The 27,054-nt window shown below is 39.7% G+C and overlaps 3 protein-coding genes across 7 annotated transcripts; 1 reads left to right on the top strand and 2 right to left on the bottom strand.

The window, feature by feature from the left end:
* The first annotated feature begins 16,450 nt into the window (after window positions 1–16,450).
* LOC125769866 (uncharacterized) lies at window positions 16,451–17,486 on the top strand. Its single transcript, XM_049438814.1, has 2 exons — window positions 16,451–16,745; window positions 16,832–17,486. The coding sequence occupies exons 1-2, from the start codon at window positions 16,682–16,684 to the stop codon at window positions 17,266–17,268; spliced, it is 501 nt and encodes a 166-aa protein (XP_049294771.1). The 5' UTR covers window positions 16,451–16,681; the 3' UTR covers window positions 17,269–17,486.
* On the bottom strand, window positions 17,475–23,166 carry LOC125769859 (NADH-cytochrome b5 reductase 3). Of its 5 annotated transcripts, none has more exons than XM_049438801.1 (5): window positions 23,050–23,166; window positions 22,379–22,466; window positions 18,779–19,349; window positions 18,452–18,549; window positions 17,475–18,380 (listed from the first exon to the last, which is right to left on the bottom strand). In XM_049438801.1, the coding sequence occupies exons 2-5, from the start codon at window positions 22,397–22,399 to the stop codon at window positions 18,108–18,110; spliced, it is 963 nt and encodes a 320-aa protein (XP_049294758.1). In that variant the 5' UTR covers window positions 22,400–22,466; window positions 23,050–23,166; the 3' UTR covers window positions 17,475–18,107. The 5 variants fall into 5 exon arrangements, with proteins under 5 accessions (XP_049294758.1, XP_049294757.1, XP_049294760.1 ...); XM_049438800.1 differs by having other exon boundaries at window positions 22,932–23,165; XM_049438803.1 differs by lacking the exon at window positions 23,050–23,166 and adding an exon at window positions 22,689–22,706.
* Window positions 23,167–23,696: 530 nt separating this feature from the next.
* LOC125769852 (GPI inositol-deacylase) lies at window positions 23,697–26,963 on the bottom strand. The gene is made up of 2 exons (XM_049438785.1): window positions 26,874–26,963; window positions 23,697–26,788 (listed from the first exon to the last, which is right to left on the bottom strand). The coding sequence occupies exon 2, from the start codon at window positions 26,784–26,786 to the stop codon at window positions 23,796–23,798; it is 2,991 nt and encodes a 996-aa protein (XP_049294742.1). The 5' UTR covers window positions 26,787–26,788; window positions 26,874–26,963; the 3' UTR covers window positions 23,697–23,795.
* Between the last annotated feature and the right edge of the window lie 91 nt (window positions 26,964–27,054).

The following is a 27,054-nucleotide window of genomic DNA, read 5'->3' as shown; positions in this document are numbered from 1 at the left end:
ATTATATGAAACTATGAAAAGGCGTGTTTTACGGATGTCGGATAAATAAACAAATGTGTTCAATAAATTCGTGTATGTTCAGTATATTTTTACCAATTACCCAAACAACGTACCTACACAGTTCATTACTCGGGCAGGGGAAAGAAAAATGATCACAAAATAATTGGCCTCTGTTCGTCAATGCGTCACTGGCAGTAAGCTACTTACTTTCAGCTCAAGGTGCAACCGTGCATTAGCCTTTCGCACAAAATTGTAAAAAGATAAAGAACTAAACTGCCACAAAAAGTTATGAAAATGTCAACAACATTCGTATCAAGATGGAAGTTACGCCCATATTAACTAATGGATAGCGAACCGTCTGGCCATTGATTCTTTCCTCAGCATTCTCAGCACCTGTGGCATTGTTTTAGGTAGTACAGAATAAGCACAAAACTTATTGGAAATGTTTCAGTTCTTCCGAATAGATATGGAACATGATGGAAAACAGTACCATCGTTCAATCGGAAATGCTGTGACCTTTTCAATTCTGGCAGCATGAAAGTGCATGTTTATTATTGTGGTAAGGGAATGTCTTGAGTAAAAGATTTGTCCTTTACGTATTACAGCTGAGTAGGTAGATGAACAAACGCACAAAATAAACAGTAGGCTGTAAGCTCGAATTCCTTGCCTAAATGCCAAACGATATCGCTTTGCAGGAAGAACAAAGCAATAAAAATCAATAAAAGCTTTCAATACTTGTTATTGTTGAGATGTGCTTTTTCTTGTGTTAGATTTACTTTTTAAATCAAATTTAATTTAACAAAACTTCAAGAAAGGAAACGAACTATTAGTTCTTCCGAAATTTAATAAAAACTTTGTGATTTTTTTTAAAATTAATAATAAATCTTTCAAACCTTTACGTATTCGTCATTTTGAATTACATTATTGGTCCGAAGTATAACATAAATAAATATAAAAAAATTGTAAACATTTTAGAACATTTTTTTAACGTTTGAATTTAAGCAAAATTTTAAAAAGAAAACATGTGAAAAAACTGGTAATAAAAGTTCTCCTAATTTCTCTTCTTGTTGAACAAAAGTTGTTCAATTTTTTTTTTATTCAAATAGAACGGCCTGGCCGTACTGATTAAAGGATTGTTCATATATTGAAAACCAAAAATCTAATTTTATTAAATTTAAGATATTTCAGAGTGGTAAACTATCCAACGTGATACAATGAAAAACTTGAAATGTCACATCATTATGAATTTCGGAGTACCTGAGTATGTAACTATTTCGTGTAACCGTAACTAGTTAGTGTCATTAGTCATTTGTCAGTGTTTATAGCAATACAAAGTTTATTTTGATTAACCCTACGAATACATTTTTATAAATCGAACACGAATTTCGGCTAATTAATTTACGATCAATCAATTAATCAACGAATAAATTGCTAAACATAGAAAGCTAATAATCAAGTAATTCATATTCGAAGAGGTAGTTTTAGGAAAACTTATTCAATGTTATAGGAATAATAAATAATTGACTTAATATATTAGATATGAGCTCTCGATTTTTAGTGAAAAACTTTCAAACAATAATTTTTTTGCTTGGAAAAACTTTTCTTAACCATGCATACCAAACTGTTAACAAGACTCGAATAAACTTATCATTCATTTGCACACATCATTGCACCCTTTAATAAGCCCTATTCAACGTAAGGAAAATACAGCGCCAAATAGCAATGCACCTGAATGAAGAGAGCTTAACTTCTATGGTACCACATTTCAAAAGAGCAAATATTAGCCCTTTATGCTGATTCCTACATCATCTGATCAGCTAACACTTCATTAAGAACTACACCGCACAGCACAACGCTTATGCCCACGCGCGCGATGTTTCCTTCCTGTGACGATAGCGCGGCCGTAAAGCAAACGCAACCAACAATCACCCCCACGCACACAGCGAAACCATCTATCCCGGGTATGCGCCCTGTGACGTACCGTAATTAATACTTGTCCTATGTCAATAGGAGCAACATAAACATCCCATCCATTCGCACCATCCGGCCAGTGCGCGAGATAAACATACACCTACGAGCACGTGCAAAGGTGAGCTTTTCTTCGAACGTACATTGAACGTGACGATGATAATTGGTAAACGATCACTTCATTTTCACGCAAAAAAGGTAAGCGCGTGCGTCTGGAAAAGTATCATCACACCGAGACACCGAGCCCGTGTCGTACCGTTTTCGGCCTAGTTCCGCAATTAATTTTGTTCGTCTCATCCGTACAACGGTCACATTTGTTTCTTAAACTGTTTGCTGGACAAATCGCACCGCGTACGATGGCAATGATTAATGAAATTAATTTATCAATGATTACGCTCATTTCTGTTTTGTTGTGTTGAAGCTTAAATCAATCGTACCTACACAAAAAAAAATGAAAGCGCCACGAAACGATTCGCTTTCACGTTGTTCGTCTCTTAGTGGTTGGAACAGATCACACAAAAAGTGATAAATGCAAACAAAACAGCGGAACGGCGAAACCATTCATCGGAAGCTATCTTTCGCACACAAACGAACGCAAAATAAAAACATATCATATTTCTACGTTGTCGAATTCATAAATCATTTATCCATTAATCATCAGACGAAAGATGAATGATGCTACTGCGCTGAGCATCAAGAAAATAAGCATTTAGATCAGTTTTATTATTTATCTAATCCATTTTTGAGCATTTTTTATATCTCAAACAAATGATTTGTTTTTCGCAAAAGAGTTTATTAGCTACAATTTAAATGTGCTTTAATGAAATTATAATAACTCTTTCTTATTTCAATTTTATTACAATTTTTTTTAATTTATTGTAGATTAATCGCATATTTATTTCTTTATTTAATATTATTTAATACTTTATTATTAACACCCTTCGTTATTCTTTTTTATAAGCTCTCTTAGATTTTTTTTTTGTTTTTTCTGTCTTTTTCATTATTTTTTATATTATACTTTTTCTTAAGTACAACATTATATTAATAATAAATAGTTGAAAATTTATTAGCTGTATTTTTATTTCATGCATAATATTTAAATTTATTTTGTAAATTATAAAAATAAAATATTATTTTCAATTGTTTCAAGCACATTTGTACATCCCTTGAACAAACGATCAAACGATTGATGATCATATTTTCTTTACAAACATCGTGAGTTTCATGCGTTCAATCGTTGATCGTTGTTAAACTTTCGCCAACATCATTTACCGAACTTCAGGCACCAGACGACTATGAATCAATGTCCAAAAGACTCTTCAGAACATCTTATTTTCCATTCTTGATTGCATTTTAAGCCATCCGACCATAACATTCCGAGATTCATACACTCGGAAAAACATTCACACCCCCTGAGGAAACGGTGGCAAAGGTCGGGCTGCGTACAGACAAAAGATGAAGTGCTGCTAACAAAACAAAACAAAAAACAACAGTAAATTTATACAAAAATGAAACCTCTCGAGCGATGAGCGTCGAGAATGGAGCTACATCGAAATAAACGAGAAAGGCGCATTGCCTTCGGGTGGAACATGCCGTGCCGTTGCTGCATTTGACAAACGGACGGAAATGAATGAACAATGCTCGGTGCAGCTACGCAAAAAGCTAAGAAGCCGGCCATCCCGAGTTCATAATAAATAAATGTCATGCTTTCTTACCAACGTCAACGTGTCACTTGCACCGGTACCTCACCATTATCCCGAAACCATCATCACCGGCAGAGTGAGAAAACTCGAGCGCAAAAAAGAGCAAGAAAGCAATAGGGGCCGAGCAATGCCAGCATGTACCATACGGCACTTGCTGATGGTTGACCATGGTAGGGTGTTGCTTTGGCTACTGGTAAAACAAAACCATTCGAAAGAACATTTTCTACTTTGGTTAACCGCAAAAGTGCACCGCACTCTCGGTACATAACACACCGGCACATACGAGCGCACACTTGATAAATGCAACACAATGGAACGAATGCAAATAGAACTTCTCGTTTAAGAGAAAAGCGTGCCAGAGGAATAATAACAGCAACCGACAGAAAAAAGCCCCATGTTATGCTGGCTCTAACGCCATGTTCTACCGCATCCATATATATTGCACCAAACACCTAACCTGTCCACCTGCTTGTGGGGGCTTTGAGCATTTCCTTTTTCCACGCCACAAACATACCGGCGGTCGGAAGCATTAAATTTGACTTTCTTTCCAAATTAATGTTTTTTTTTTCTTCTCTCGGTTGGGAAAATTTCACCGCATAAATAAACAAACACACACAACATACACACAACCGGTTTGGCCTATTACTCACTGTTAACGCCAGCAGCCAACACCTACGGGAACAGGAAACCACGGATGCAAAACGCCACCCTCAATGACAATGTATGCAATGCAAGAATTAGTTCCCTGAACATGAAGATAGTTGCCTGTTTGTTTCGGTTTTGCATTTTGTTGTGTGTTTTGTTCACGATACGAATGGTGCCTCGAAGCACATGGACTGCACGATGCACTGACTGCTGATTAGCGTCAGTGTCCACAGTTCCGACCGAACGAATTTGTTTGTACCAGACCGTGAAACAAATTAATAGCCGACAGTAATGGTGCTTGGTTCTTGCGCTTTCACACTACCGTTTGGTTCCGTTTTGGTTTGAAAACTTTACAGATAATTCTCATCATTTGGTTTAACTACAAAATGTACCATTAGAAGACGGACCAGGTGGTGTATGTAGTAGAAGCGACGATTTCACACGGGAAAACTGGTACAAAATCCCATCTGTACCGTTCCCGTCGTAGCGAAGACTGTTCCAGTAGAAATGGCCGATATGATCTTAGCGGTCGTTACGCCAAGAAGAAAATTCGTCTCATTTTTATTGAGTCCAACTTCAATTTAGTTAAATCCTTTAACTATTCTCATTTTGCAATAAAAAGAATAGAACCACCAAGAGATTGTTTCTACGGGAGAAAATTCCAACATCAAACGCTTAGTCGGAAATGTATGGAACTATTCATGAGGATGACAGGCTACTCGTTAACCAATGTCCAGTGGTCTCGTTAAATGCAGTTCATATAGTTCATAGAACTTCATAAGGATATGGATTACTAGCTGCCCAGTATTAAAATGTTACGACCATAACCAGCCTTAGTGTATCGTTTCTCGTAGATTAAGATGGTTATGACCATTGTAATTACTCGGTAGAGAAATGACTTGACTTGATTCTTCTCGATACAATACCACATACATGGTAGTTATATGAAATGGAATCTAATAGCTTTGTTCTTGGTACAACGACCATTCACAGTTAGTAGTTTCGAGTGTTTTTTCATCGGTAGGACAACATTGGGGGTTCGTTTGAGAGAAGTGTTGTAGGTTTATGCCAACCCAACAAGACCAATGGAAAATGAAATGTTTAAAAAAAAAGGTAGCATTATGAAGAACTACTTCCACAAAGCATATGTAGCTTTTGCATTATCGAACACAAATGCTTACTATGGTAAATAAGCAATAGGTAGGTAGTAGAATAAACACTAAAGGTGTATAATTAGAAATGCATACTTCGCGCTAAAACTCCTGAAAGTATACATATTCTAACTTTATACCTACAGTGGAACGCCGATTATCCGGGCTCATCGGAACTCGGCCCCTGCCGTATAAGCGAATATCACGTATGATAGGCACAGCTCTTTTTATTGATAATATTAGAGTTTAGTGTGTAAATGGTGGATTTTTTTTGATAAAGTTAAATGTTTATTTTCTTAGTTAGATTTTATAAAATAAATCTGTTCTATTTGGTCGAACTTGATCAAATGGTATCATTTCCTATTGAGGCTTTTATTTCTTGCCATCAGCGCAGTTTGCAGTTAATATGTTAATTCGCCTTTGGAACTGTAATATCAGAGCTGCACGGATAATGGGACGGCCGGATAAAAGGTACTCGAATAATCGGCGCTTCATTGTATTTTCTAAACTTACAAGGTGTTACAAAATAGTATAGTGAGTCATTCGTAAGATTGAGCTGTCTAATTTTTTTCCCTTAGACAAAATTGATTTATTAGATTCAGTGTTGAACATACGGCGAATCAAACCTAATACAAAACAGCAATGATCCTACAAATCGTTTCGAAATAAAAGTATTTACATACATTTAGGCGCAGACAGTGCATTTTTCTCGGTTTAATAATTTCACACCTTTATCTTTTTTAATTAGTACTAAAGGTGTGCTTAAAGCATCAGAACCGTACGGTTCGTTCAGTTCATTGCAAAGAACGAACGACCTACGTTCGTTTGTTCAAGGTACAACAGTTCTTCAGTTCACAGTAGGTCGTTCAATGAATAAACGACCTAACCGTCGAATTTCAGAAGGTCTTGTAGGACTTGGTCTTGAATGAACCGCGTTTCACGTTCAGTTCATCTTATTGAAAGAATTTCATGAGAAAGAACCGAATTGCCCAAGCCTAATTGTTACTTTTCTCCTTTTTATACATGTGTAAAATACATGAATATGTTTAATGTTTGTTAATGTGTTAGATTATTATATGTTTTAGTTTGAATTCAATTGTATGCTAAACTATCTTTGTGTAAATGTAGAATATGTTTATTTAAATATTAAAATATTATTATTCTACAAAAATATGAAATTTTCTACAGACTACTCTTACGATAATTTTATTTTTCGTAAACATAGAAACATTACATAGAAAAATCGTTACATAGAAAAAATCATTCAAAACCCGTTCACCTATAAGATAAAACTTGAACTAAAACCCATCTTTATCATCTTTCAATTTCTCAAGCAAGCTGAAGCCGATCGATACGAAAGACGGATTAGCTTTTCAAACTTTCGTTTTACTTCACTGCACCGAGTTGTGTCGCATGTTGCGACAAGTTAAAGGGCACGAAGCATTACAAAATCAAGCGATGATGAATATACTAAGCATCATCTCATGAAATACACGAAGTTTCGCTCTTTAATTTTTTTTTGCACAAATATTTCAAATTATTTTTGGTTAAGTATTTATAAAATGATTAAACCAATAAACAACTATTGTTTAAATAATATTTTATCTTGCATTTGTTGCTCTCAAAGTACAGTATATTAAAGTAGGATGAAAATAGAAAAAAACCACTCCTTCAAAGTACAATCTGTCCACTTAATCCAGTTTAATTGATTTTCCCTTCTTCATAAAGACACCTTTGCTTTATGAATATTATTTTAACGAACTTTACGTTAGTCCAGCTAGAAAATTTTAGTCCCTCCCTTCTCTCTCCTCTACTACTCCTCGTCATAGATTGATTTGGTACAGCCGAAACCATCATCATCATCGTCATCATCATCATCATCCTCTACATTTCATCAAACACTCTTGTCAAACAGTGTGATGTTGGTACTCACGAATTCAAAAACATCTCCTTCATAAATTCTATGCACGAAAGCGTAAAACTAATTATTTTCCAACCATCTTCTCACCCCTCCGTTCTCTCCTCCCATTTAAAAAGCTCCTAACCCGGACTCACTTACCCGAGACAAAGATTCCGGCGACGTCCGCTTGATCGTTTGGAGACGACGCTTGAAGGCTACGGCAGTAGTAACCTTCTCTCGCTCGTTCCGCTCGTCCACTGGTGGCACTGCACAATGGAAACACACAAAAAAACTTGGTCCTTCGTTCACTGATGCCGAGTCGATGTGCTTCCAGATTTCAGCTTCCAGCTTTTGATAATCACGTCAAATCACCAGCACTGATTGAAATTCATCACACCAAACTACACAAAGCGCGGAAATTACGTGAGGAAATGATTGCCAGAGCAGGATACGGGTCTCACCCCCCCCCCAAAAACCTCGACCACCCCGTGGACACACATTTTCCGGGTCTCTTTGTGTCCAGCACAACCGGAGGTACTTGTAATGTTTTTTTTTTTGGGAAAAGTTTTACACACCACCACCACGTCCATGTCTCTTGGTGCGTTCGCGGATCGACCACAGAGATGCTCTACCGATGTTGCGTCTTAAAACAAACTGCTAGAAAACATTTCCATTGCGTAGCGTGGCGATGTGACGGTAAACTTTCTTTCGTCCAACAAGTAGAAATGCCTCGCAAGTGCCCCTTAGTGCTTGTAGCGACTTTATGGGAACCTGTACAACTGCTTAATGACGAGCACCAGTTTGGTGCTTGGTGCGTGCTTAATATCTTCCCTTCTGGCAAATGGTAAAAGGGGCGTGAAAGGAACAAGAAACTTTAGAAAACATTTACAAGTAAACGAATAAATCTCGCTTACAGACAAAAGTTTAGCGCTGAAGGTTATAGGAGAGCTTTTTTCCTCGCTTTGTTTTGTGTTTGTTCCATCGAGAATCTCTCAAACATTTCAATTGTTCCAATATTGATGTCTGATTTGCATATCGTTTTTTTATTTTTTTTGTTTTGCACATAAATAGTATCACTTTGACTTTCTTCCCGAGCTTTGCTCTTTACAGCCATACAGCACAAAAAAATGGCTGCCTTGATCGAGTGTGTAGTTGTGACCGAGCGAAAGGCAAAAAAAAAGCAACAACACAAAGAAGCTCAGCCACTTATCCTTAATCCTGCAGCTGTGGCGCTTCCATCTGTTACCGCTGGCAAACAACAAAAGAAAATGGAAAGTCGCGTCAAGTCGCGCGTTATTAAAATTCACTTTTGCCCCATTTATCACACATTTTCGCCTACCCTACCTTTTCTTCTTGCGATGGGAAGAGTTTTGCGCCACGCTTCGATGGGTTGCTGATGCGTAAAACTAATTTCTTTTCGATTCTTCTGTGCCTTTTCTTGTGCCCCCCCCAATGCTGTAAAACCCCATCGCGAAAAGTTGGACGGGAGAGAAACAAAAAAGCGAGCTCGTCGAGGGCAAAGGAAAAACCTTCCTTTAAAGTGATACGAACCAATTGTCACTTTCGTCCCTTGACTGGCTCGAAATCTGTGTGTGTTTTTTTTTATTTCCAAGCCGTCTTTCAAACCGTTTTCTCTTTCTTTCGCTAGGCTCAAGAAACGACCTATCAGTGTTCTAACCGTGGCGAGACGTTTTACAGCTCGTCAAGCCAGATAATGATTTATGCTTTGCCAATATTTCACCCAGCACCAGCAGTAACGGTGAACCTTTTTACCGATCATCCTTATCCGATGGGATTAATAGGAGTAAAAGGTTTGGGGTAGAACGAATAAGAACAAACCGGGTTGGGTGAAAAAGTTTTCGCCAAGGGAAAAGAAAGCTTTTGCAAAAAAAAAAATACCGAAAATACATTTAATAAAGCTGGAGAAAAAAAAACGTATAAAACCCTAACCGAAGGCCGAAAAACTGCGTGGTGAAACTCTTCATGTGGTCGATGTGGAAACAATTTCGTTTCTGCACTTCTGCGCTTCGCTTTTACGAGTTAAAACGAAAAAAAAACACACACACGCACCTAGAAGCTCTTTACTCCCGTGTGCGATGAACGGTTTCCGGGAAGTGGTCGTTACATCCTTCCACACCGTACGCCGCGGGTGCGGGTGCGAGATTGAGGTTAAGAATTGCCCCGAGCGCCACACAGTAAATCGCGTCACTGCGAATGATCAGATCGGAGGCTGTAGCGACCACGTACCACGCGCTGTTATAACAGAGAAAAACCGCCACCGACACACTACACCCACGCGGGAAAATACGGGAAACTACATCATTCTGGCTGGTGTCTGGCTTCTGGTTGTCCTTATCGTACATCTCATTCTAAAGCACTTTTTTTTTGCACGCACACACACACACACACGCAAACACACAAGAAAAAAAACACGTTTAACTATCAACTGATTGAACAATAGAAGCACTATCATGACAGCACGATCCTTCACATTTCCATCAATTTATTGGCAAACGTTCGTTTGAAGAAAAACATTACAACAACCGAACGCAGGTTACCATTTTCCCGAGTCCTGTGTAAGGGAACGATATTATTTTCCCTCCCCGGAATGTAAATCCACTTGCAAACGATGCAACCAGTGTACTAAAAACCACTCCAACAAAACACTCACTGCTTCAACAACTTCGACAGCGTGTGTTGCTTACGGTAGCGTTGGCATCGACCAGCTCGGTTGACAGCCCTGGAAAAACTGGAAATGCCATCCTGCCGGCACTATCAACGGTTCTTGAAATTATTCCACAGAGGCTACTTTCACTATTCTGTGATTATAACTTGTGCAAGAGAGTGAGAGAAAACCCTTGTTACTGGGAGAGAAAAAGGTGCTCAGCGTGCTCGCTGCTCGCGTGAGCCGAACAAAAGCCGAACAAAAGTTCACTTGTTGACTGAGGGTGAGAATAGGGCTCTGAACCGATTGCTGGCACTTATCAGCTTTTTATTTAAATATACCTAGATTGATAAACTTTACATCAAATTAGTTTTTATTTTTATAATACTTTATTTATTTCAAAAGTGTCGAAAAGATTTAATTAATTGCAACGATGATTTATAACTTAACAGTAATCAAACCAATAAAGAGATTAAATACCATGAAGTTAAAATTTTTAACATCTATTTTAAATGTTAGATTACATTTATAATATATATAAATATATCTATTATATTACGTAAAGATAATTTTGGTCCTCCCGAATCTATGAAGGAGAAAGAGTGATACCATCTTCTTTTTCTTCTTCTTCTTCTTCTTCTTTTTCTTTTTCTTCTTCTTGGCTTTAAGAACCTTTAAACTCATGCCGGCAATTTCAGTATTACTAGACTTATTTTTATCATGTAGCCTTACATATGTATAGTCAGTCCTTGCTATGGGAGACGATACTCCTGTTTTGTGGAGCCGGCGCCGTTTAACACATACACCACTTGGTCGTCCGCAGCGGTAACATTATTATACATTTTTTTATTATTTTGTTATATGTGAAATATGTGTCTTATATTTATTCATGTAATTTAAAATTTAATTTAAATTCATTTAAAATTTAAATTTAATACTAAATTTTAAAGTTTTTAATTACAAATGGCATTAAATAAATTATTAAACACCACTATGTAACACAACTACACCGGGTAAGCTTTTCAAGTCAATCGTCTTCCATTTTCCGTTCTATTACAAATTCCAATTAAATGATAAACGTTGTGAATAGTGATTACTTATCAAAATATATAAAATCTTTATAAAGTTAAGTATAAAAGTAAAAATTAAAAAATACTTTTTTTAATGACAAAAGTTATTATTGTTTAGTTCCGTTGTTTAATTGCAAATAAATGTTTTAATTACAATCCCGAGTAAATTGATGTTTAATAAATAATAGAAATATAAGTAAAAAAAATAATACTGACCATTCCTCAAAAGTTTTTAGTTAACTGTCAACCATACTTTGAAGTTGATTTTCCATATCAAAAACCGAACAAGCGCGTAATCGAGAGCCCCGAAACACCTAAAAACATTATTAAAAGAATAGATGGCTCTTACACGAAGTAAAAGCGAACGATTCGTTGCTTCACTACACCATGTACCGCTCTGTACGTGCCACCGTGACCTAGGCATACTATTTCCGCATACACTAATAGGACACGCACCGACACGGCTAATCGTTATACCAAATGGGAAATAGTACGGTTCTTATGACGGGAATACGATCCATGTGCACCGGATTTAGTGACGGAATCCCTGCAAACGCACGGCTGAACAGTTGTGCCATGTTTTGCTTCATCCAATTATTCCATCGCCAATTTTGTTTGTTATTAGAATGGATTTGGTTTTTCTTTTTCCTCACGCTTCCAATGGTATTCAATCGCCAGACAGAACAGTGACGAGATTGAATATAGAAATATAATTAGAATTCAAGCACAAGAGCAACGACTGGATAAAATTGTACTGTCAATTTAGTTCGGGACACTGTCTGTAGGACGCTTTTTATGGTGCATTTTAACGTGCGTTAAATTGACTTTGACTTATAATATCGTTTTACGGTTGGGCAATACTGGAAAAGGCTTTTATTTGTTTCAATCATCCGTTTTGTTATTTATCATACTTTTTTTTAATTTAACACTTCCCCTCAGCTCAACGGCAAAAATTATGATTTTTGTACTACACGCGCCTAAGTGTAGGCAACGAATAATAGGAGATAAAAAAGATAAAAAGTACCCCCTGTAAAAGTTATTGTATACTTTCAGGCGTTGTGAATCAAAACAACAAAATGCAGTAAAATATGTTCAAAAAAACTCTTCTTCGATATCTGGTTCTTTTTGCCTTTCAAAGTGAATGGATTTTTTTTTGTTCAAAAGACTAGTGAAAACTGACACTTGACCTCTGCTGTGTTTCAACTCATTCTACAATCGTCCAAGATGCTTCTGTATCATGTGTCAGGGTTAACTCCCACAAAAGCTAAGATCAAAAGTGAAGAATACCATTTTGCATAGCGAACAATCGCAATAAAAAGGCAAAAAAACACATTTTCCACCAACTGGAATATTCATTTCTGGACGGATATAAGATATGGTTGTTGGAACCCCTTGTAGACAAGTTACCACCGGTCAGTTCGCGTACATTTTCCAAAAACACGTGCCTACGATTCAAACCAATACAATGCAGAGAGGATGGAAGATTAATTTTCAACTGTTCGACAGCGGGAAAGTATTGATCAAATTTGTATTTTTTTTACCATTCCTTCTCTCAACGGCCAATGCATGGGGTGATTGCGCGCATAATGATACTTTGATTGAAAGCTCCATTTCAAGGTTTTTGGTTGAACCATGATGTAAAAACCGATTCGTGGAGACGGTTTTCCGTTTTCAATTTGTCGTCAAGTTTGCTTTCACTTGATACCGGTGATACGCCAAAAATTCCCAGTATACGAATGGTTTTGCTGCCAGTTGTAACGTGCCAATATAAATACACCGACTCCACTCCGGCTCATATCGTCGGGGGAGTTGTTTTTTTTTTTAATTCTATTCCAGCAGCTAAATATAGACGGATAAAAGATTGATTTTCCATTTTAAACTTGAATCCGTATCATACTTCCTGTTCTATTCATCCGTTTGCCTTCTCTATATGCCACCAGCAGCGCAGTTCGGTTCATTCACCGGGACAGCTGGTCGTTTGGAAAAGCTCGATTCAATTCCGCTCCAATATACAACTTTTTTTACGACTTGTGAGACTCATCCGATTTGTCCCCTTTCCTTGGTTGTTGTTGTTTTTTCCTTCTTCCATATGTTCTCTTCAATAGCCCGCAAATGAAATGTAAATTTGGTTCATTTCATTTCATCTCGTCAGTTTCGTCGTAAAATGCTTCACCACAAGTACGGGTATAGGGCAACATTTCTTCGATCGTTGAAACGATCATTACAGTACGGAGGTTTTCCTCTCGTTGCTTTTCTCTATTCGTTCTAGCAAACAATTTATGTCCCACATAATATGTAATGGCAGATGTAAATACACCATTGTTGCTTTTTTATGTTCCTTTTTCCTTCTCTTCTCTTCTCTTTCTATCACTTGCTTTACAAGTGTCATCAAAGCCAATCAATCATTTCACTTGTTTCGGCTATTTTTAACACCATTTGGTTTAAATTTAGTAACGCATTTATTATTCTAAATTATTCTGCTTCTAAAGGCGAAGGACATCTAAGATATCTGAATCAATTTTTGTTGTAAAATTTTAAATTAAGGGCACGCGCGTGTTACAACCATGTGTTGGATATTGTTGAGCTACGTTGTAAACAATGTGATTCACGTAGAATAAAAGGCAGGCAAAAGAAGGATCTTTAAATATTGAAATTAGAAAGGTCTTATAAAATCTGCTCTTAGAACAATTTGATACAGTTTTTGTACCCTGCCTTATATGATTATTGTACGCTTTTTTTCAATATAATAATATAGAAAAAATATATATTCATCCATTTGATTTATTAACATTTATAACAAGCTATAGCAAATCAATGGCTACCCAATATTGTAACGTTATTTGCATACATTTAGGCGTCGTTGTACAGAATAATACATTCAATACAAGTTATTTTTCCTTTGACGTCTATCTGCGATAGTGTCTTAAATACTGGCGCCTGAAGCTATGCATGTTTCTCTTAGATTCTTTTTTAATCCCTGGCGAATATTTCGAGGAATTTTAGTCAACATTTTTTGCACTATTAAAAATTATTAAAATTAATTTAAATGTATAAATTTAGAAGTTGCACTAAGACTGCATTTCAAAAAAAATTAAATTCAAAACCGCTGTTTCAGCCTCAGATATGAATAATAAACCAGAAAAACACAAATTTACTACTACAAAGTATCGTTGCATACACAATGTACGCAAAATATTCAATCTAACAAAATACATTAACTAGCATCACACCCAACAACTCCACAATGTTGCAGTTTGACCATCCCACCTATAAGACAGTGCCGAACATGTAGCCAGCACTGGACGCATGTATCTGTTTTGGTTTTATAACAGGTTCAAACATTACGGCCTTCTGCAATGTCGTTTCGCTCCAACCAGAGAGAAAAAAAAGAATGGCCATAAAAAGAAACTATAAGATTTCTGCGAAAAATAGACCACGAACCGGCAAACAAGAAGAATGAGTGGAGGATAAAAGATTAAGTTTAACACATTTCTGCCCATGTTGTCCTTTCAAGCTTGGCATCTTCCTCGATGGTTTGTTCTACAGTACAGTCATATTTTTATCGTTATCCTTAATGTATTCAGATTGAGGAGAGTTACAGTTTATCATTTCTATTAAAATACATTTATTTTGCATAAAAAGCTGAAGCTATTTTTTTTAAACTAAAACACATCTTCAGAAAGGTAGGGTGAAGTACTCAAAGGTAAAGCACATCACTGTATGAGTTCTATTTCGGTCGTCGGAGCGTCTCAATGTTTTTCCTCATCTGTGTTTACAGACCCACGTCGTAACCAGATCATTGGTCTCGGAAAAAAGCAGGTAATCTCCGTGTACAAGGATACATTCTGTGATAGCTCGCTGCGGGAAAGCGTTTCAATATGTGTACATCGTCAGCGCCAAAGCAACGTACGAGCCACTATCCGTTCCGGACCGGTCGTTTCCAGCTCCAAGCCGGATGAAACTCAATCAACAGGTACTACCCCATGTATCATTCTCGCAGAAGTACATTTATTTATTTTTTTTCTCTGCAAATCGTACTCATTCGTACCGCTTTACTTCCCACAATTCTTCTACATCTTACTCGCCGTAAACCGGACGATAACCTCAATCATGAGCGCTATCCCGTCGCGAATTGCCAGTACCGACATCGGCTAGGACTTTGGACAATTGACAACACTCTTCTCTTTCCCTCCCAGGAGCCCAGGAAAAGATTAAAGTCGAAAAAAGCCACAGAACCAAGGAGGGAGGAAAAGTAATACCGAAACTTTTATCAGCAACACTCGTCTTATGTCACAATGCAGTGGAAAACGACCCAATGGAGCGCCTTTTCCTGTCTGTCTGATTGTTTGGTTATGTTACATTGTTTCCCACGAGCAAACTACAGCTGGCTATCACACCCTAAGACGAAGAAACGACTTATGGTCCTAACTTACAGCTGCCAATGCTCTCCACTGTCGACCGAAGAACCATTCGCCGTCTTTTCTCCCGGGTGTCTTATGCAACAAGTCGATGGTGGCCACAATTCATTCTCAAGGGCGAAAGAATACTTATAGCTTTCGTTCTTTCTTCATTTCCCTATCAACATTGGGAAGTCGTTTCGTAGCAGATGGATGCTTTTTCATGTACGAACTGTAAACGAAGGAGATTTAATTTTAACGATTAAGGCTTTTGTGATAAACATTCCGCTGTATCACAGTTAAAATATGGATGTCGAATTTCGTTTCATTTCAAAGATTTATGAAAAAACTTTTTCAACGGTTTGATAAATGGAAGATAAGATGATGTATTAGTTTTTCTATCTACGTGTTTTTGTTGTTGTAATAACACCAAATTATTCTTTCTAACCGTTAATGTGTTGATTAGTGATCAAGGGCCACAGTACTGTAGATATATGTTCACTATTTACATTGCATAGCTGTAGGGACTGTAATTAAAAAAAAGATTTAAAAAGCCCTACCAGTACAGGCAGTTCGCGAGATACACGGTACCTCGTATGAGCGGATTTTCTGATAGGCTGAGTTTGAAATTTCACAGCTCAACGATATTTGGTAGATATTGTCTTCTAATACAATCAACTAAACTCTTTAAGAACTTTATTAATGTTTTCCTACTAAAAATCGCATAAAAATGCAACGTTACATTACGAGCAGAGAAAGAAGCTGATTCTATAACTGTCAATTTGAAAGGAAATTGCGGTGAAATTCGACATTCATCGATATTCGAGATAAGCAGATTTTTGGGGAACACTAAAATAGTATTTTTTGTAGACTACATAGGTATACTTGTAAATTCCCTTCCGAAATTCCTTCAGCTACCTATATTCCGTTATCTTTTTTTCTATTTTTATGCTTTCATCGATTCTTCTACAATTTGTTACATGGGCAATGTCGACATAGCAACGACATTCGCATACCAAGCATTTTTGATAATTGAACATATTTGACACATTGACGCTTTGGGCAGGGCATTGTATTTGTTTGTAAATTAGTGGTGTTCATCATTTCCCGCTGCTGTTTGCTTTTCCGTTTATTTTTTACATATTTTTCTGTTGTGTTGTGTAGAGAAAACCTTGTAAAGCCATGATTTCAATTAAGTCTATCATATTCCCAATGGGTTTTTGCCTGCTCCTGTTCATCGGCAACAGTAAATCATCGTTCCATCGCTAATGATGTCATCCATTAGAAACAATTGACTAATTTTTCACCATTCCTTTGGTGATATTCTCCTAGGTGAAGCGATCTGGTGCTACCGATGCAATTCCGCCACACCAGGGTGTGGTGAGAGGTTTAACTGGCGCGGCATCGGTTACCTGGGTGATCCGTGCCCCGAAGATGATGACATCTGCGTGAAGGTGGTCGAACGCAAAGGCACGATCGAGACGTACACGCGCGATTGCTTGAGCTCGCTGCAAGGATTCCGTACGGACATTCCAGCCGACAAGTATGAAGGATGTCGTCCGGCCGCAAAGGATCTTAACCTTGCTCACTACGTCAACACGTCGATCAAGGAGCTGGATGTGAAGCGAGATCATTTCGATTCGACAATGTTCTGTTTCTGCTTCTTGGATCATAGATGCAATAGTGCTCCGGCATTAGGCGGTACCGGACACATCGGGAAGCTAATATTTACGTCTTTCCTGCTGGGAATAGCTATTTTGCTACGCTGAAATGTTTTAGATTAATTAACAGCAAAAACTAACAATCTCAACACACTGAAGCCGTGTTCGAAAAGGAACATTCCGTCCTATTTGCTAAGCTGTCAACATTCCGTCCAGAAGGGTTAGAAGTATTGAATGATTACAATTTTGATAAATACTACACTTTTTTATTTGTAGCGCTAAAACATATTGCTGAATAAATATAATTTTGTAAATTTTAGCATTCATTTACTATTCTTTTTTTTATTTTTTTAAGCCGGTGAATAAAACAACACAGCTACGTTAGTGTGTGTTACGTCGAGGTTAGTTAAGATCTAGAGAGTTTCGCTTTTATTTTGTCTCGTGTCTTGAACGACATCTTTTAATTAACCACTTGAAAGCTTATAGCTCGTAACAAGTCCGCAAGCATCGCACATAACAGCCGCTACAGTCGCTATTATCCTAACGGGTTTATGAATTTGCCGGGATGCTGCTATAAAATGACGGATTCAGGGCGCCAAATTGTGATGTGGTCTTTTGTTTGTTGTTTTTGTTCTGCTACTAACTCTAATTCGTGTTCGAACATTCCTTCACAAGGAATTTCTAACAAAACCACTCTAATACACGACTGAGTTGAAGTCTTCTTTTTCACAATCCATTCAGCTTGATCTTTAAGATACTGCATGGGGGTGGATAAACTAGCCCTAAAAATGAAACGTACAAGCACTAACAAGTCTAAACATACAGGACAGTGGTTTTTGTTTTGCAGTGGTTATGCTGCTGCTAGAATAGCGCTATTGTCTCCTTTGAAACCACCATTCGGAGGATTGTGCATTTTGTGAGGACCGTATTGCCTACAGAAGGATCTCCTAATACGCGAAGGTACGCTCCATCGGATAGCCCAACTTTTCCAGTGCGGGAATGCACGCATAATTTACCATCGGTGGTGGCCCGCACATGAGCACCAGTGACGATGGTGATGGTTCGAACAACCTTTCCTTGATCATCTCATCCGTCACGAATCCCTTGCCCTGTGTCCATTCTGGCTTAGGACGGTCCAATGTGTACCAAAGTTTGAACTGTTCCGGATACCGGGCAGCAAGATCGTCCAACTCTGGCTTCAACAGAATATCGTCTTCAGTCTGTCGAAATAAATAACCCACACACATTAAAAAAAACATTTAAATTACACATGGGACTCAAAATTACACACCTGATTAGCAAAAATAAGCGAAAGTTTGGTGCTATCCTTGTCGGAATGTTTCAGTACTTCGCGAATCAACTGTAGCATAGGAGTAATACCTGTTCCACCTGCAAATTCAACAAAATAAAAATATTATTGGTTTTCTTTAAGTACAATTCAAAAAAGAACAAAAATCGAGCATATTTCAGATTGCAAAAAGGCGCAAAAATCAACCCGCTTCGAACTAGATCCAACGGTAAATCTTATCAGCCACTGCATTAACCGCACAGTCACTGATAAGAGCAATCTAGTACAATCTACTACGATCCCACACGGCAGCTTACCCTTCGAACTTACCCGCAATCAGGCTCACTTGTGCGGCTTCATAAATTTGTGCCGGATCCTTTCGCAACTTCTTGATGGAGAATCGTCCATTGCCCAGATATTGCAACCGTCCCGAAGGTCCACGGAATGCAATCTTGTCACCGATCTTCATCCCCTCCAGGTACTGTGACATTTTACCACCGTCCGGGAACTTTGGGTGAACGTTTTTCTTGTACACCTTCACCACCAGATCGACAAATCCATGATCGTCATCGCACGAAACTGGCGTGTACGCACGAATGACCAGCTCATCGTTAATGGTTGCAGACAGATGAATGTGCTGACCGATCGGTAGCCCCAGAATGTGCTTTTCACTTGGCAGTCCAAACCGGAAGCGTCGTGTATCGTGTGAAATTTCCTCCTTCTCGATCAGTGGCAGCATATACTTCTCCTGGGGATCCAATAACGTTTTCGGCTCCTTCGAACCTCCCTTAGAGGAAGAGGAGGAGGAGGAGGAGGATTTGCCTTTCTTGTTGTTTAGCAGATAGTTGGCTATGGCAGCACCGACAACAACCACCACCACACCAATTGCAACGGGAAGTACCTAAAAGTTAGAAAGAAAAAAGGAAAAATTTTTAATGACAGTAGGTATTCTTGTTGCAAATTTATTTTCATAATTTCGTAATTCATACGAGATATTTACTCCCCCATCCCTTCAGATGCAATATACATCATAGGCCCAATTGTTAACTGCATCAATAGTGTATTAGTGTGTTTACTCAACATAGTAGCCACGGAGGGAGTGTAGCGCATGCATTCAAGGTTAAGGTTAATTCTCTTCGCTGGAGTACCTTCTCAGTGGAGTGCGTTTGAGGGTGATATTGCAATGTGAGTGAAGCAAACGGTAATTAATATCAAACACAGTATTTTGTTTCAGATTTTGTGGAACACTACGCAGCAAAAGTGTAATCTTACTAAACTGTAGCGTGTGATTTACGAATAAAAAAAAAGTTTAATCTGGGTTCAAATCTCAACTGGACTGTGCTTCTTATACGGTGTTGGAGATGATTATTCAGCTTTGAGTTATTCAAGGCACAGGTAGCACCAGCCATTAGGCGAGTTCTCGCTGTAGAGGCCAAACAATACTCTAAATGCTTTCCCTTCACAAACCCTTTGGAGATTGAATGCCAATAAGCCGACATTTGTACATGACGCTGTTTACTATGATGACTTCAGCGAAACGTTAATATGCTGACGTACGACAACAATTCATGCACTGTCATCTCCGCACACCACACAAATGCGCATCATAAAACCCGAAGTAGTCTTCTGATCTTGCCAAATCAACCAACACACCGAGAGGTAACACACAATTATGTAAGTCCCAAAACAAAAAACCGACGCTTTAGCATCCCCCGTCCATTGTCAGCTAATAGCGGACTCACCCGTCTTTCGTCGGGCAGGTTGTATTTTTTTTATTTCGGCAATAACCGAGTTACAACAACACATAAATGAAAGGCACAAGCGCAACTTACGTCAAAATCCAACATGTTTTCTTGTTTCTTTCTCCTTTTTCAAGGGACGGGAAAGTACGGCACGAGATGTTCGATTGGGACAATAAGTCCACAAAACTGTGAGGTTGATAGCAAAAAAAACACACGCTTGTAAACGGTGAAGTGGGGCACAGAACCGGAGAGACACGTGTCTATCACCCAAAACAGAACCACGAATGCTGCCCGCGAAACAACTGTATGCGAGAGGTGTTTGCCGGTTACTGATATAATTGACGTACGGTTGGGAGCACAAAAGCTTCAATCGGACTTGTGCCTGGCGTCCCCGTTTGCGTGTGTGTGTATTCAGTTATGAGCATGAATATATGGAGGAAGTCGAAGCTACACGCAAAACAATCCGATCGAGACGCAACCAAGGGTGGAATGGAAAGTGTGTGAGGCTTACCGGTGGCTAAAAATAAGCCAAACCAGCATGTGCGCTAATCGTTTGCGGGTAGAAGGTGAATCATGATCTAAACTACAATTTAGTAATATTTAGTATTGTAACTGTTACCCATTCCACTAAAACCCACCGGTTTCTTTAATCAAAACATGCGTTCGTACACCGAATGTTTACTTTAATGTAACTCCCAGCTCGGTAAAACCATGTGCAACACACACATCGCATGCTATTTTTGCGGAACGCAAAGATAAGCATTAACAATCAATTTATTCTTCCATTGCGTCATTATTTTCTACATTATACAGAAACATATGGTCTCCGTCAAGCGCTTGGTGCACGCACTAAAATAATTTTCAAAACGAAGCATATGCCCCTGGCACATGAATCACTTTTCGATCCAACCGTACCACAACAGCAGCGGTAGAGCACGACCTCCCCAATCAGGTTTGTTGTGAGTGTCGAGGGCGATAAGGCGTCATCCACAAAACCCCCACAACTACCCTAAACTAATGGTGCATATACCATCTCATATACGCACATTATACTCTTTCCAAAAGTGTTTGTGAGTTGCTTTGCTGCTACAAGTTTAACCCGATATTGTTTCCTTTATGGCCATCCAATCCATCTCGGGTGGGTCTTGGGAAGATACCGGGCTATAGATACGGTTTGCTGTTTTGATCTTGTTACCCTTATGTCTAGATAATGGTGTGAGAGTAAGAGAGTATTTTTAAAGGGTGAGAGTTTGGTGTAGGAAAAGCATGCCACCCTTTGCCGTGGAAGTACCACTAGCATCAAACACAGTTCATGATCACGCCAAGGTCAGAGGTGCGTGTTACCGATGTACGGCGCACGGTTCTCTCTGTGCAAAAAACAGCTGATGTGTTAATTTGGATGTCGTTGGAATCGATCGACAAGCGACACCACACACAGTACGGGCGAAGTGGTTTCACTTTTTTTTACGCGCACACGTGAGGGTGAATAGTGCAATGGCATGCGTTCAGCATGAGTAAGTGGTTTGGTTTTTCGATCAAAGATACCCTGTAACGAATTTCCACAAAGTGCCTACATGCAAGGACGCTGGTGGATGGTTTGTTGTTGCGTGTAAAATGTGACCCTTCCTTCAGGTTTGGAGATTTAATTTTATTAAATCAATTAAATTCACTTTCTAAAAATTGTGCCACAGCTCAACTTTCATAATTTGAGGAATTCTTCTTCGCTTGTACGATGTAGTTAAAATAATACTGTTTCTACAAACCACATGTTTTGCTTAAAATACGTTTTTTTTGTTTTTTTATGCTACTATGAAAGCACTAGTTATGGGGTTATTGGAACTGGATGTTAATTCTTTGGTGGTCACATCCATACTGTACTCACGTCGATGATGAATCGAATCGAAGTAAATGAATGTTCTAAATAATTAATTGCTCCGTTTCCATATAGATCCTTTTAGAAGAATCAATAACTCGACTCACAAACAATTTTAGAAACTAAAGCAAACAGAAAACACATTTCCTTTACAGTGTGCAGGAAATTCAATAGTAATCTCCGATGTCCGCGTGTCTTATCAAGCTTCACTCAACGATTCATTGGACTGCGCTTAGATAACATTATATTGATTTTTGTGTCCTACGGGTAAAACGTCTCATGCAACATAAATGACTATCTTTATAACCAACTTACCTGATTTACTGTTAGGCCCATATTTTCTTATTTGGCAGCTTTCTTTTATTCACTTCCTCACTTTGGAACCGGTGATTGTTTCGATGACCTGCAAAATAAATTGAGCGTTACAGCCAAGCGAAAACGTGAAACCGGTTTTATCGTGCGCGAGAACACGCAGAACGGAAGCAGGAAGTAACGAGGTACGGGAAAGTAAGAAATGGACGCTTGCAACGCAGAATCAAAACGAGAATCAGACGGCTCGCCACAATACCACCATACACCGATAATGTTTTTTGCGTGGAAGTATTATAACCTTATGTAATCGCACCCGCAAGATCCCGAAAACGCACCGCTTCGTCTTATGCCGGGAATGGTAATACTACAATGCAATTGCCTTTACAAATAAGTGCGGCCACGGTACGAACGAACGGCAGTTCGGCATGTGTGACGCGATTATCTATTTTTAATAATTATTACGGTAGTCGTGCGTCAACGTTTCCGTTTTCACCGTTTGATTCGACCGTCGAGCAAACAAAAGGGAACAGAGTATTAATTGCTTGCAGACTTTTACCGGTTTTCTAATGCTAAACTGGTGCTGATCGGGGTGCACTATTCTTCAGCTTGAGATGCACTTCAATAGGAACTGTATGGCGGAACTGCTCGTTCAGTCACTACACAACATTACGTACCACTTCCAATTCAGTCGGATGCGTTTGCCATTCAAAATAACGAAAAAGTTTTGCACTGAAATCGCTTTTCCCCAAAACCTGCCTGTTGCCTGCGTGTTGTTGTTTTTGTTCTTGTTGGTAGTGTTGGAAATACAATGGGTCCCAGTAAACAGGTGCAGCAAGTGCAAGTTTTTTGACGTTTCATCGTTTGACATAAGAGATTACAAGCGTCCTCACAGTGGTAGCGCACGTGCAATCGGTTGCGGGTTCGAATGCATTCTATACTTAAATTTCCTTCGTATTCCAGAATAGATTCCGGTTTTGATATCAAACAAGAAAATCCATAAGTTCTCCATACATTAACAGATTGCTTAGTACTAAGATAACATTTAATTCTTTTCAAAACGCATTTACTATTTTTTCTGCTTTCTCTTCTAATAACTTAAAATAAGTTTTAGAGACTATCGTAAGTTTGCCACTACTACGCTGCTTAGTAGGTGCTCTTAAGGGCTTACGTGACCCAAAGACTCTTTGAATTCATCGTTTGATTGTTACCACGCTTAACAAACAATTTAACCAAAAGTCTATAACAAGAACATGAAATCTAATGATAAAACATTAATTATAAAAGAATGGCATCAATTCTTGCGACTAATAAAAGACACTCGTTTCTTTTGGCAAAACAGCTGACTAGCGAAGGTTTTTTCGTTTATTGAAATACTATAATAGAACAATTAACACGCATTCGCATAATACATTATTCATGGTTAGTTTGCTTTTTTATCATCCTCAGACTCCTGTTCCGGCTGCTGCACTATCTCCTCTGGCTGCTTCTCCTCAGCGACATCCATCTCCACGACGTCACGTCGTTTTGGCGCAATTATTTGGTGTACGGTGATAGCGAGAAATACTAATCCTATTGAATAATTAAGTCGATATACGTGCACTTGGCAATAGAGCACCGATACGAAGGCCACTATGACCAGCAGGGCGGCCAACAGTTCGTACCCGTAAACGTTCCGTGGCGTGTTCAACTGCCACAGGACGGCCAAGCATACCAGCACGATCAGTGCCGGCACTAACGATGGGTCCGGTTGCAGCGTGTTCGCGTAGTGATAGTTCTTGGCCCAAGTAATAACACTTGGCACATTGAGCAGGGCCAACATAATCACCAAGAAAAACAACGGCAGATGAAAATTAATCACCATCAGCTCATCGCCGGTTTCGTTTGCCGGTCGTCTCCGATGTCTTCTACGCTTGCCGTCCCGTTCGTTCGGTTCGCGAGCACCAAACAGACGGGCTGCAATTTTCCGCGCGGTATGAAATACGAAATTTTCCAAATAATCCTCATACGCCTTCGAGAGCAACACAAAGTACACGGCGACTGCACATAGCAAGCTGACACCGCCGCAAGCGGTTAGTGCGATCGCTATCAGCAGCACGGCAATGGCCAACGGGAACTTGTGTATGCAGGACAGAAACGTAGAGGACATGACCGGAATCGGCAGGGCTATCAATCGCAGTATAATTTTGTGGGCAAAGTTGGCACAGAAAGCGATCGCACCCCAGAGACCGAGCGTAGCGATTACGAGCACTCCTAGCGAGGCCAGGTGGATGAGGATCGAAACAACCAGCGGAGTGGCCAGCAGTTCAACGCGGGGAATAGATTTAAACAGGGTAAGGAACTTGGCAATGAGTGAACTGGTCGCTAGCAACATTACTAGCGGTCCCGGTTTGGTTAACGAACTACGAAGCTTCCCTACCACGAATGCCGGATCGTCGTGGCCAGTTTGGGAAAGTTGATCCTTAAATGCGAGCAACAGCAGTGCAATGCAATGTGCCGGCATCAGGACAAGATGCTGCTGCACAATACGCGCAATACTGACGCGTAACGACTGTGCGTAACGTATACGATATTTGCATCCGGGTGTAAGATGCACGTCTAGTTGAATTGGCACCTCGTGCTCCTCCTTTTCCTCTCCTCCAGGTGGCTTCTCAATCGGTGGGTAAATGTATACGGTAGTCTGGTTTAGTTCCTCATGGAACGCATAACGGTCGTAACCGTTGGCCCATGGCACGCGCACTTTCACGACAACGGTTCCCTTAACGCCACCACACGACACGGCCGTAAGGTCAAGGGCAACTGTTTGATAGGTGTGTGCCATTCCTGCAATATTTATCCTATAGAACGAATCGTCCGTTGATGCATCCTGTAGGATGGTATGGACTCGATAGTCAAACCAGTACGGCATGGTAAGATTGATCACCCTTTCGTCCGGGTTGAATATGTCCACACTGAACTGGACCGGTTTAATGGTGCGAGGAATCTTGACGAGAACGTGCGTCCATGTTGGGTTATTGCGCTTCAGTTCATGCATATCTAACAGAGCACCGAAACGGTCAAATTTAGACGATGGAACCGGTAGCGTGTAGTTAACGAGTGAGACTGCTTTCTGACACATACGAGAGTTGCCGTAAATTTCCACTGCCGCACAACCGGACAACCAGTTGTCCTGTTCGGAATTGATGATCTCTACACGAAGGAATCGATGGAACGCTTTGTCCGGAATGAGACGAATCATTTGAACGCGTGTACGATCCATACCAGCGCGATGTCTTTCGGTAAACGAGCGTCGGATATCTTCGACCCATTCTTCCTGTTCTGGGTAATGTTGAACCAGCAACTGCTCTTTACCTTTGCCAACCGGAACACGTTCTCTCTCAACATCATCGTCGTCATCATCATCATCCAGTAAGCCGACAAATGGTTGAGATAGGAACCGTTTCGCTTTCTCCAGCTGCATCTGTTTGTCATCGACGAATCCAAAGCTGCTGCGTCCCTGTGGGACAACTATGCTGAACAGGAATCGGTTCATTACCAGCACAAACTGTAAGCACCACATCGCACACAAATGGTCAACTGAAAGCCATACGTTTGGAATGTTGTGGGTCATTGCATGTAAATCGGCGTACCGTGAAGAGGTCAGTCCATCATGTACAATTATATCACGAATTCCGCCTCCAATCGTAATGAACAGTATGCCATCCAGTGACAATTTCAGTGGCGATGTTTTCGATTCCATAGCAACAGATCTGTTCGTTTTCCATGCCTGCTCGATGCGGTCGTAAAAACTGTGATGGTAATGGTCTAGCAGTGCAACCGGTTTATCGACCGGTGCCGAAAGGGTCACTATACCCGCCACATGCCGTCCGATGTTTCGCTGAGTAACGACGGCCTGGGCGAGTTTTCCTCCTACCGAATGACCGACGATAAACATCCGAATGGAGCGACCACGCGCACCATACAAACGGGCGATTTCTTGTATGCACAGTTCGAGGAATTCCGTTTGATCTTGCAAATATCCGCCATACACGCCAGATAATTCCTCGTTAAGATCCACGCTAAAATAATCCAAATGGGTTTGCCAGTTGTTGTCGATTCCCTTGCGCAGTGCTACCGAGGCTAGGGAGCGCACCTGCTTGTACGAACCGCCACTACCGGGAACGAAGAGTACCGGTGCACCGGTGAATACTCGCTGCTGGACACGCTGCGTAATGAAACCCTCCGAGTACGCATGCAGACCGTATTTCGGGAAACGTTCGTTTCCCTGCACAGGCAGCCGGGTGTACTGCGGATGTTCGAACATGTACGTCATACGGCAACGATTCTCCTCGATGTAGCCGATGTTTACGATAGCACCGTACAGGAACAGTGCAACCACCAGCACCGGTAGCAGGATGAACAAACGTAAAATCATGGCTGGAACGAATAAACTCTATTCAAAAACACGCTACCCACTATCCATCCGAGATTTTCCGAGAAAAAGGATAGAATTTTGAATTACTTTTGTTTCTGAGGGGAGCTGTCCCCAGAGTAAAAGGAAAATGAAAACTGCACTGGCGACTGCAGTATTTACGTTGCGCCCGGGAAAACTGCTGATAAACAAATCATTATAGCAGTGTTGCCAAATCGGTACATTCCTGAACATGTTCAGTCAGATATTTTTGGATTTTTAAAGATTGTAG

The sequence above is a fragment of the Anopheles funestus genome, chromosome 3RL (assembly GCF_943734845.2).
Source record: "Anopheles funestus chromosome 3RL, idAnoFuneDA-416_04, whole genome shotgun sequence".
NCBI lineage: Eukaryota > Metazoa > Arthropoda > Insecta > Diptera > Culicidae > Anopheles > Anopheles funestus.
The sequence above is the reverse complement of the archived record's forward strand: the minus strand, read 5'-3'. Positions and strand labels throughout refer to the sequence as shown.

Excerpts from the sequence above, each read along its gene's own strand:
- LOC125769866 (XM_049438814.1), top strand. The coding sequence starts at position 16,682 with ATGATTTCAATTAAGTCTATCATATTCCCAATGGGTTTTTGCCTGCTC. Across the intron at positions 16,746-16,831 it reads GCTCCTGTTCATCGGCAACA|GTGAAGCGATCTGGTGCTAC; the intron begins GTAAATCATCGT and ends ATATTCTCCTAG.
- LOC125769859 (XM_049438801.1), bottom strand. The coding sequence starts at position 22,399 with ATGGGCCTAACAGTAAATCAG. Across the intron at positions 18,550-18,778 it reads ACAAGTGAGCCTGATTGCGG|GTGGAACAGGTATTACTCCT; the intron begins GTAAGTTCGAAG and ends TTGAATTTGCAG. Across the intron at positions 18,381-18,451 it reads CGCTTATTTTTGCTAATCAG|ACTGAAGACGATATTCTGTT; the intron begins GTGTGTAATTTT and ends TTATTTCGACAG.
- LOC125769852 (XM_049438785.1), bottom strand. The coding sequence starts at position 26,786 with ATGATTTTACGTTTGTTCATCCTGCTACCGGTGCTGGTGGTTGCACTG.